Below are 11,863 nucleotides of genomic sequence, written 5' to 3' on the forward strand. Positions count from 1 at the left end.
CAACATTTAACAACTCTCTCTCTCTCTCTTTTATATATGATTAAAGTTAGGGTTTTGAAAATCTTGATAACCCTCTTTCCTTTTTCTTTTTTTGGTTTTGTTTAATACTGAATCAATGCTATTTTTATGAGATTAAAGCTAATAGCCTAGTAGTAACAAAAAAAAATGTTTATTTTTTTTCAATTTTTTTATGTGAATAAAGTTAGGGTTTTGAAAAAATCAATAACCCACATGCTTGGCTGTTTGTGTTGGTTGGTTTCTTTATTAAAAATTAAAAATTAAAAAACTCTATAAGTCATGTGCTTGTTGTGATGTTGTGTTTATATTTTATAGAATATTTTCCTTTGTTTAAGTTAGCTATTTATTTACTTATTTATCATTGGTGTATTTGTTTATTGTTGTTGATATGCCGTGAATCTGAGTTGTTATTTTCTTATTGATGTTAGGGTTTTGAAAAAATCAATAACCCCATGTGCTTGACTGTGATGTTGGTGTATTTGTTTATTGTTGACTGTGATGTTAGTGTATTTATTTATTATTGTTTTGATATTGAGTTGTTACTCTCTTATTGATGTGTGTTTATTGTTGCTATAGACTAGACTTTTTTTCATTCTTTTTTTTTTTCTTTGTTGCTGACTTATTGTGTTATTGTTGCTGTATTTTTTATTTATTGTAGAATAAACTCATTTTATTGTTATTTTTTTAATTGTTGCTAACTTATTGTGTTTGTTGTTGTTTTATGTTATATTGTAGATGAATGACATAAGAGAAATCCTAAAGGGCCAAGACAATGAAGGGGGTCAAGGGGCAACCAATGTACTGGAAGACAAAGGCAAACCCCCATTCCCACTAATAGTAGGTAATGCAAGAAAAAAAAAAAAGATCTATTGTTTGGAGTCATTTCACTAGGATGGAAGGAGGGAATCCTAAGAAACTTAGGGTAGCTTGTAACTATTGTGGCTGAACTTATACTTGTGATACTAAGTTGAGTGGCACTACAGCCACATACAATCACAATGTAAGAAATATCATTCTAAGGATGTGGAAAATAACCAATCAACCCTAGCATTCAAACCTAAAGAAGAAGGAAAAAGTAATGGGAGACTTGTGCCTCATGTGTATAATTTTGAGGCATGTAAGAAAGCTTTGGCAGAGATGATTATTATAGATGAGCTGTCTTTTTGGTTTGTGGAGGGTCTTGGCTCCAGAAGGTTTATGTATGTTACTCAACTTAGGTTCCATCCAATTCTTTACTGCACAACAATGGAAAAACTTGTTTTAGAGTATTTTTGGATGGGAAAAAGAAGTTGAAAGAAGCTCTTAGAAAGTAGTGGGTTTGCCTTACCACGGATACATGGATATCCATGCAAAATTTGAAATACATGTGTCTCATTACCCATTTTATAAATAGATAAGCTGTCTTGTAGGTTTGTGGAGGGTCTTGGTTCTAGAAGGTTTATGTATGTTGCTCAACCTAGGTTCCATCCAATCCCTTACTACACAAAAAAGGATAAAGTTGCCTTAGGGTATTTTTGGATGAGAAAAAGAAGTTGAAAGAAGCTCTTACAGCATAGTGGGTTTGTCTTACCACAGATACATAGATATCCATGCAAAATTTGAACTACATATGTCTCATTACCCATTTTATAGATAGTGATTGGAAAATACACAAGAGAATTCTTAGCTTTGTTTAGTGGAGAATCATAAGAGTGAGACACTTGGGAAGGTTGTTGAGATGTGTTTGCTTGATTGGGGGATAGACAAGATTTTAACCACTATGGTTGATAATGCTGCCTTTAATAGTGGGATTATTTCTTTTATTAAAAAAAAAAAAAAGACTAAGCATAGGAAGGCAACAATTTTAGAGCATAAATTCTTGCATTTGAGGTGTACTACCTATATCTTGAACTAAATTGTTTGTAAGGGGTTAACATAAATGGATGAGAAATAATAAAAGTGAGGAAATCCATGCAATATGTAAGATACTCTCCATAAAGACTAAGTGAATTTAATTTATGTGCCTAATTGCCTCTAAAAGTCAATTGTGCTTAGATGTGCCCACTGGGTGGAACTACACCTATTTGATGTTGGAGAGGGCCGAGAAGTCTAAAAAGGCTTTTGAGAGATTGGAGGAAGAAGATCCAAATTATCTTAGGACAATCAAAGAGGAGGCAAAGGAAGAAGGAAATGATGTACATGAGGTTGCTTGGGGATAGGATGTGTGGATTGGGAAAAGATTAGGATTTTTGGGAAATTTCTTAAAATTTTCTATGATGCAATCTTGCGGTTTTCAGGTGCTAATTATGTCACTAGCAATTCTTTTTTTTTTTTTTGGAGCTCATGTCAATTCATGACACAATTGACTTTGAAGTATGAAAAATAAGGTCATTTGTCAAAAAAAAAAAAAAATGGTGGAGTACATGAAGTCCAAATTTGAAAAGTATAGAGAAAACTTTGATAATATGAATCATTTGTTGCATGTTGGCTTACTAATTGATTCTCAATACAAGTTACAGTATCTTGAATATTGTTTTGGTTACTTTGTACGAGGAGAAAAAAAGCTACTAATATGGCAAATAGAGTAAAAGATATATTGTTGAGTTTGTATGATGCTATATTCAAAATCAATTAGGGAGTAGTAGTTCTATTGCTGCTGCTATTGTGCAAGCACAAGGTCAAAAACCAAACGGATCAATGGAGAAAGATGATTTTATTGTGGTTGTGGTTGTGGATGTGAGGGCAATGAGGATGATGGGATTTAAATCACTTGAAGGGTATTGATTCTTCAGATAACAAATCAGAGGTTGATAAATACTTAGCAGAGAGTTGTAAAGATGTCTCGAATGAGAAGTTTGATATTTTGGCTTGGTGGATGGTTAATTTTCTTCGATACCATGTTCTTTCGAAAATTGCACGACATTTTCTTGTAATTTTGATATTCATTATGGCCTTAAAATCCGCATTTAGCACGGTTGGTCGTGTTCTTGGTACCTTCCAGAGTTCTTTATCTCCAACTATGATGGAAGCTCTCATTTGTGGTCAAAACTAACTCTGTTCTTAATCAGCTACAATTAGCCTTCGAGCTACTATGAATGATGTTGAAAAGTTTGAAAAACTTGATAGAGGTATGTTTATTATTATTTTTATTCAAAAAATATATGAATGTCTATTTCTTTATTTATTAAAAAAAAATTTGAATATCTATTTCTTTCTTTATTTTTAAAAAAAAAAAAACCTCGGGCGTCTTGCATTCTTGGCATATGTATAGTTTTATTTTATAAGTGATTTTTTTTTTTTTTTTTGTATTTTTCATTTTTTGTTTGTCGTGCTATATCAACGCCATCGAAGCTTTCTTCGGTGAGCTCTTCGACGGTGTAGTCGTGGCCTTGGAAGGTGTATTGCTTACCGGAAGAGCGTTTAGAGGCGAGCATTTTGATGGAGCGATAAGGGAAGTCACGGTCAGAGAGAACAGAGAGGAACTCTTGGCCTACAGCGCCTGTGACACCTACAACGGCTATGGAGGGTGCTGTTTCTTGAAGGGACATGCGTACGGAGGTGGGAGCAATGATGGGCTTGGTTTTGGAGTTGGGTTTGAAGAGTTGGAGATGATTGGAGGAGAGGAATGAGTTTTGAGTTATGGTGGCCATTTTTGATTGTATGAGTGAGAGGTAGAAATGTATAGGGAGAAATGGTTTGGGTTTTGGAGAGTTTTGTTTTGATTTTGAGAGAGTTTGAGCAAATGAGAAATGAGAGGGAAGAGAAAGGAGAGGCGGCTGCGTTTGGTTGTAGACAGGAAAGGAGAGTGTGGTCTCGAAGATTTATACAACTTGAAAGAAGGGTTTTAGAACTGTACTGTGTACCCCGCTGACTTATACCATGTGCTGTTTGTTTTGTTTTTGTTTATACCATGTGCTGTTTGGTTTGTTTTGTTTGTTTGTTTTTTTTTTTTCCCATAATTTTATATATATCACGAATTCCAACCCATCGGGGTTCAAGTGTTTAACACGTCTCTTAAAACTTCAATTATATATATATTATAACAACGGAAAGATAAGAGATTTGACATTTGAATAATATACATGGTCCCTCGTAGGGCATATCTCCTATGTGAGAGTTCTGAGATTGTAAATATTTTTCTTGAACTTTAGATGTTTCTTTTATTTTTACTTTTAAAATGATAATTGTAACCACAAGAGGGATTTAAATTTTAAATGTCTATTTTCGAAATACTAGGAGGTGTTGTTACAAGGTCGTTAGAGCACGTTTGGTAAATTGTAATAATAATTACATAAGAATAGATATTATAAGAAATACAAGATGTTGTAATATAGTACTTGTTAGTTACTATTCATTTGTTTAGTGATAATACAAGAATAGAACCTTGAAGATAATGGAATGTTTAAATCAAATTGTCTAAATCCTAGCATATAATAAAATTTAAGATATATTTTAGGAAATATCTTAATTGTTATGTATATATGGAAAGTTTGTTTATTTAGAAACATATTAATTTTAAAAATTAATACACTTACTAAGGAATAACTATTACAACCCTTTTAAAAGAGAATAATTATTCCTTATTTTAAAGAAAAACAAAAATTAACTACAAAATTAGTTGTCCTCTAATGCTACAACCTTACTTAATATCTTTTTAGAGTAATGCTATGAATACAAACTAATTTAAAATATTTTTACAAACTGTTGATGTGGTTTTAGTAATTTTCAAATAACTATTGGTAAATATAAATGTGATGTTAGTAGTGGGTCCATACTAGAACTAATAAGAATTTGCCACATTAATAGTTTGTAAAAATATTGTAAAATAGTTTGTGACTGTAGTATTACTCATCTTTTTATTGGAGGTGATTTTTATAAATTCATCGTTAGATTACATCTTCTTCTTATATCTTTCATGCTTGCAAAATTTTTTGAAAATTAAAGATCAATAGTTATGTCATCAACAAATTATTTAAATAACAAGTTTTTGTAATTTAAAATTTTGCATAAAATATAAACTTATAAGCCATAAGATTAACAATATTCGATTAACACAAAATTTAACGTGTATTAAGAGTGTAAAAAACATGTAACTTAATGGTTAGATTTTCAAAATATGTAGTAATGCTTATTTTATTGAGTAAGATTGTAGCCATAGACTACAAACAATTTTGTAGCTAAATTTTGTTTTTTAAAAAATACCTATTCATAAAAAATAACTATTCTTTGTAATAAAAATATAACCAAACTACTGAAAAACTAAATCATAAGAATAACTATTAAATTACAATGCCTATTACAGTATACCAAACATACCCTTAGCCATGAATGTCTCCTCTAGAAACATCAAGAGGACAAGCCAATCAATTGGTACTGTAGGGCTCTTAGCCACTTAAATTTGATATTCTACTAAGCGCAAAGTTTGAGTCCAATGTGATATTGCATTGGATCCATCAATATGATAATGTGACCAAAACGAGTCCAGTATACTTGAACAATGTTATTAATTCTATTTTTGTTTGTTCTAATTTGCTTATTGAAATGGGATATTTTGGCATTCATCAATTCCAGTGTATCATTATGAGATCAGTGCTAATATATATATGAGCACAATTACATATTTAATTCTCATATGTATTAATAATCAATTAAATAATAAGAATCAAATCAAAACAAAACAAAATAGTTTTCATTTATAATTTTTTTTTATAAAAATAAAAATAAAAAAATAGAATTTGACTAGAATGGTTTTTTTTAAAAAAAAAAAAAAAAAAAAAAAAAAAAAAAAAAAAAAACCCCAACTTTGCCTTTCAATACTAGTGAATTAATGTCCACTGATATCCTAATTTATTCTTATATTTGAGGGCCTTCCTTTGTCTTTAGTATTGGTGGATCTCGATATTTTGTTGTCTTTGTTGATGATTGTTCTCGCTATAATTGGATTTTTCAAATGGAACATTGTTTTGAATTGTTACAAGTATATTGTAACATTGCTAAAATGGTTAAAACTCAATTTTTCAAATGCATCAAAAATTTTCGATCTAATAATGCTCTTAAATACACTTAATATGCTGTCCAAGTTATTTTGCACTCCTATGGCACTATTCATCAACTAATTTGTCCAAGTACCTCTTAGCAAAATGGTAGAACCAAATGAAAAGTTCATCAATATTCTCGACATTGTTCGGCCTCTCCTCTCTGCCAAAGTTCCTACTCCTTTTTGGGGCGAAACTGTTCTTCATGTTGTTCATGCCATTAATCACATTCCTAGTACTGTCATCTAATCAAACTCCATATGAGCACCTTTTTGGGTCACCTCTAGACTATCACCACTTTTTCTCCTTTGGTTCTGCCTGTTTCATTTTTCTTTAGTCACATAAGCATAACAAACCTGAGCCTCAATCTAGGCTTTTTTGGTGACTCTCCCCCCTAAGAAGTCCATGGTTAGTTGTAAGTGGATTTACAAGATCAAGACTCGCTCTGATGGGTCTGCTGACTGCTATAAAGTTCATCTTGTTGCAAAAGATTTTACACAAGAGTATGAGATTGATTATGAAGAGACCTTTACTTCGGTTGCTCGAATCTCATTTGTTTGTGCCCTTTTAGTTGTTGCCACTGCTAGTAAATGAGACATTTTTCAAATGGATGTCAAAAATGTCTTCCTTAATAGGAATTTAAGTTAAGAAGTTTACATGCAACCTCCTCCTAGTCTCTTAATTGGTTCTTCTTTGATTTCTTGGCAAAGCAAGAAATAAACCGTTGTGGCCCGCTCCTGCATTGAAGCGAAATATCATACCTTTACTGATACCACATTTGAACTCTTCTAGCTTTGATGGCTTCTTAAGGATTTAGGCACGTCTACACCCTTTGTTACTCCTCTTTATTGTGATAACCAGAGTATCATTGATATTGCTCACAATGATGTCTTCTATGTACGGACTAAACACATCAAGATTGATTGTTATTTTATCCGTTATCATCTTGTCCATGGTACTCTCAAGTTATTTTCAATTTCTTATAAAAATCAACTTGCAGATATCTTCACCAAATCACATCCTAAGGGAAGTCTTCGTGCTTTGGTTGACAACCTCAAGTTGGTCTCACACCCACCTTGAATTTGAGGGGGGCTGTTAATGGGTAATAGACTATGGGCTTTAGGCCACCTTATTTACTTGTATAGCACACATACTTGTACTGCACACTATGCTATGTACTGAACACTATGCCTCTTATATAAAGACACTTATGTACAGTTTTATCACTATGAAATACAATACTATTCATCCAATATTTCTTAGAATTACTATATTGCAAAATTTTATATTCAATATGTGAAAATATAACATAAAATCATTGGATTCCAAGGAAATGAAATAGCAACGAAAGTGTGGCAAATGCTATTGATGTATTAAGCCAGGTAAGGTGATGTGTAAATGATCATCATAGTGTAAATGGATATTTGATTTGATTTTAGTGCAAGCATGTGTGCAATGATAACTACATCTTTTCTATTTTGAATTGTAGGTTTCAATGAACCAGATGTAGAGTATATATTAGAATGTATTAGAATGTACATCTTTTCTCTTTTGTGCGGAGGGGTTGAATGCTCTTCTGCGGCAAGCAGCGACTGCTGGTGATATCCATGGATTCTCTTTGTGTCGAAATGGGCCTAAACTAACCCACCTATTTTTTGCAGATGATTGTTTGATTTTCTGTAGGTCTACCCTGGAAGAATGTGCTAAGATCCAAGAGTTGCTTGTTGTGTATGAGGCTGTTTCTGGGTAGATGATTAACAGGGAGAAAACAACCTTATTTTTTAGTAAGAGCACAGCTACGCAAGCTCAGGAGGCTATTAAAGTGGCACTGAATGTCCCGGCCATCCAGCATTATGAGAAGTACCTGGGATTGCCTTCTTTTGTTGGTCGAAACAAAAAGGCATGTTTCACACAGATTAAAGAACGGATTTGGGCTAGAATGCAAGGTTGGAAGGAAAAGCTGTTGTCTCAAGCTGGCAAGGAAGTGATGATCAAGGCGGTGGTCCAATCTATACCGGCCTACTCTATGGGTATTTTCAAGCTTCCGGTTGGTTTATGTAAAGATATTGAAGCAATGATTCGTAAGTTTTTGTGGGGTAGTGGTGACTCGAAGAAAATCCATTGGGTGAAGTGGAGTTCACTTTGTTCATCAAAATCAATTGGAGGGATGGGCTTTCGGGTTCTTCAGAAGTTTAATAGTGCAATGCTAGCAAAACAAGTGTGGCGTCTTATTCACCAAAAAGATACCCTTCTTTTTAAAGTGTTTAGTGCAAAGTATTTTCCACATGGTTGTGTTCTTGATGCTCTTATTCACCCAAAATGTTCCTATGCATGGAGGAGCATTTTGCAAGCTCGTGATGTAATTAATCAAGGAGCAATCTGGAGAGTTGGGAATGGGGAATTGATCGACATTTGGAGGCATAGGTGGCTGCCTGACCTGCATCATAACAGAATTATTTCTCCACGGACCAATATCTCTATTAATCGGGTTTGTGAGCTTTTTATTCCCCACACAAAAATCTGGGACCCGGGTAAATTGGAACTTTGTTTTTTGCATTGGGAAGCTGAGATTGTTAGACAAATTCAAGTTTGTATGGATGGGGAGGAGGATGTGTTGATATGGCCGTTGACGGCAGATGGTGAATATAGTGTTCGAAGTGCCTATCATTTTCTTGTTACTGCTGAGGACTGTCTTGCGCCTAGCTCATCCTCATTGCCCAATGATCATGCCGTATGGAAGAAGATTTGGAAGATGAAGGTTCCCAATAAAATCCGGCACTTTATCTGGCGTGCAGCGAAGGATTCGCTTCCTACAAAGGTGAACTTAAAGGCTCGGCATGTACCTGTGGATGATGTTTGTGAGGGGTGTGGAGATTATTCGGAGTCGACAATGCATTCCCTGTGGCTGTGTGATCAAGCTCGGGCAGTTTGGATGTCAGGCCCAGAGTTTCAGTTTTTGATCCGGAAAGGATGCAGGACGTTTATTGAACTGTTAGAGCATTTGTTCAAAGAAGGGTCGGGATTACAGGTGGCTGTGTTTGCCACGATTTGTTGGTGTCTATGGGAATGACGGAACAGGATGAGAGTGCGTCAAACCTCATGGCAGATTCATGAGATTGAAGGCCGAGCATGTATGATGGTCAGTGAGTTCTGGAATGCGAATGAACAAGAGCAGTAGCGGTCTGTGCGTCGCACTCAAGCTCGCTGGTCCCCCCCACCCGCTAGTACTTACAAGGCGAATTTTGATGCTGCGTTATTTGATGAGCTGGACTGTGCTGGACTTGGTGTGGTGTATCGGGATCATTCAGGCCACATTATTGCTGCATTAAGTCAGAAGATTGGCCTACCCCGTTCAGTGGAGATGGCTGAAGCCTTGGCTGCCAGACGAGCTGTGGAATTTGCCAGAGAACTCAGCCTTTTTGATGTCATAGTGGAGGGTGACTGCTTGCAGGTTGTGAGAGCTTTAAGCGCTTCTGGTGGCTGCAATACTTTGTATGGTCTAAGCCTTGGCTGCCAGACGAGCTGTGGAATTTGCCAGAGAACTCAGCCTTTTTGATGTCATAGTGGAGGGTGACTGCTTGCAGGTTGTGAGAGCTTTAAGCGCTTCTGGTGGCTGCAATACTTTGTATGGTCATATTGTCAATGAGACTAAGAGGTTAGGGCTGGTTTGAGGTATTGTAGTTATCAGCATGTTGGTCGGGAAGGAAATAAATTAGCTCACTGTTTAGCTAGGAGAGCAGTTTCAGCTGCAGATATTGATGTTTGGGTAGAAGATCTACCTGGGGATTTGGACGTTGTGTTCCAATCCGACTTGTCTTAATTTGTCCTTTTTCTTTAATAAAACTACGCTTACATTCTTCTCAAAAAAAAAAAAAAAAAAAGGTAGCCCTAAAACTACGGGAGCTCGTGATACAACAAAACCATTATAGCCAATAGCCCTACTATATTCTAACGTATATATACTCAATGAAATCACCACTGGTTAGATGCCATACCTTTCTTGCTATTGAATTGGTCTGAATCTGTAAAACAGTATCTTTAGCAGTCAATCCTTGCTTGTTTTTGCGTTTTAAATCAACTCTCTCATCCCACGTGAGAGAACATAGGACCATGGGATGAAGGTTCATTGATGCTAAATGCAAAGCAGTATTTCCATTCTTGTCTTCAGCGTTTAAAAGCTCCTCAAGCTTTGGGTGTTTCAATATGCATTTTACCACGTTGTTTTTTCCTCTCTCAGCTGCCACATGAAGAATATTCTGACCCTTTTTGTTGAGCAATTCTAATGGATTGGGCCACTGTTGTTCAAGCAGCTTCTCGACTATTTTTATGTGGCCTTTTTTGCTTGCAATGTGAATAGGAAAGTCCCCACTTGTACTCCTTTGGAGGGCTTGTTGTCCGAATTTGCTCAACAGGAACCGAACACCATCAGTGTAACCTTTGGATGCTGCAAAATGCAGTGGCGTCCTCCTCTTTTTGTCTCGAATGAGGAATAGTTTTGGACACTTCATGAATATTTCTTCTTCTAAAATATCTAAGCTCAATATATATATATATATATATATATTAAAAAGTGAATAAAATGAATGAAACTGATAATTAAATAGAGTCGAAACAAAATTGACGAAGTTAGGGGCCAGTAGTACCTTTTCTTTTCATTAAGATGGCAGCATAAACAGGTGACTCTTCTTGAGGCCTTCCAACTAACCCATCATATACACCGGGAACTTTGAGCAGAAGTTCAAGAATTTCTTTCTTACCAGTTTCAATAGCGAGACGCAGTGGAGATTCACCCTTTTCATTCAAATAGTATGACACTTTTGGATTTGCCAAAAACAAACTACTGATGGCATCAGAGAAAGCAGCCATGACAGCCTCATGCAGGGCAGTATTTCCAATGTGATTTTTCATTTGTGATAAAGTATCAATATCATTAGCAGGACTTAGTTTACAAGACTTATCTACGAGGACTTTGACTACGTTCAACTTTCTAGCCTTGGTAGCCACATGAAGTGCAGTATCCCCTAAATTGTTTCTCCTGTTAACAAGGAAGGGGAAGTGATCAATGATGAGTTCAGCTATTTCTACACTTCCACAACTTGCTGCCTTGTGAAGCAATGAATTATCTGATATGGTCATTTGGTTTAAAATGGCATCCAAATTGAGTTCTTTATCCATTGAAACTTTTTCCAACGTATCAATGAAATTATTAACATCATCTTTTGCTACTGCTTCATATAAAGTAACATCCATCAATATATTTGTGTCATAGTCCTCCATCCCTTGCAACATGGTATTTGTGGACTGGAGCTTTGGGAATTGTTTTGCCTTTAAGATCTCTAACCTCTCGTAGTTTCCTCTCCCTATCTGGGTAGCATAGTCTTCAATGGGTATCTCTAGAGCCATTAGTCCCACAAATGTTTGACCAAAAAATTACTGACCACTTCGAAAAGATCTACAAACAAACAAAGAGAATATCAAGATACTGGCTTATAAAGTTTCATCCCTAGTCCATAAAATTGAATTCCAAAAGCACTGTCACATCACCGTCTTCCTTAAGTTCAAGGTTCAAAGGCTTGTGATTCAGTGATATTGTCCAAGTTTTTTATTGAATAGAATTGGGGTCAAATCCCCATCCAATTTGTTTAAGCAATAAAAAAATAAAAAATAAAAAAAATAAAAAATAAAAAAAAAAAAAATTCAAGAGTTGGTCCCTGGACGTGAGGACCGAAGGGTATCGTTACACACATCACATTGCCCAAACTTGAATACTTGTGTATTTTGGTGCTTTAGAATAATGGCCAAAATGTTAGAATGCAAAACGATTTTTTTAC

General features: G+C 35.2%; 2 protein-coding genes across 2 annotated transcripts; both read right to left on the reverse strand.

The window, feature by feature from the left end:
• Positions 1 to 3,330: 3,330 nt before the first annotated feature.
• LOC111982897 (protein ACCELERATED CELL DEATH 6) lies at positions 3,331 to 10,555 on the reverse strand. The gene is made up of 3 exons (XM_065770107.1): positions 10,028 to 10,555; positions 9,380 to 9,554; positions 3,331 to 3,837 (listed from the first exon to the last, which is right to left on the reverse strand). The coding sequence occupies exons 1-3, from the start codon at positions 10,538 to 10,540 to the stop codon at positions 3,635 to 3,637; spliced, it is 891 nt and encodes a 296-aa protein (XP_065626179.1). The 5' UTR covers positions 10,541 to 10,555; the 3' UTR covers positions 3,331 to 3,634.
• A 103-nt stretch (positions 10,556 to 10,658) lies between these two features.
• LOC112016606 (uncharacterized) lies at positions 10,659 to 11,435 on the reverse strand. Its single transcript, XM_024049144.1, has one exon. It carries the CDS (start codon positions 11,433 to 11,435, stop codon positions 10,659 to 10,661), a length of 777 nt encoding a protein of 258 aa, XP_023904912.1.
• Positions 11,436 to 11,863: the final 428 nt, after the last annotated feature.

Source organism: Quercus suber, unplaced genomic scaffold, assembly GCF_002906115.3.
Source record: "Quercus suber isolate HL8 unplaced genomic scaffold, Cork oak 2.0 scaffold_3B, whole genome shotgun sequence".
NCBI classification, from domain to species: Eukaryota; Viridiplantae; Streptophyta; class Magnoliopsida; order Fagales; family Fagaceae; genus Quercus; species Quercus suber.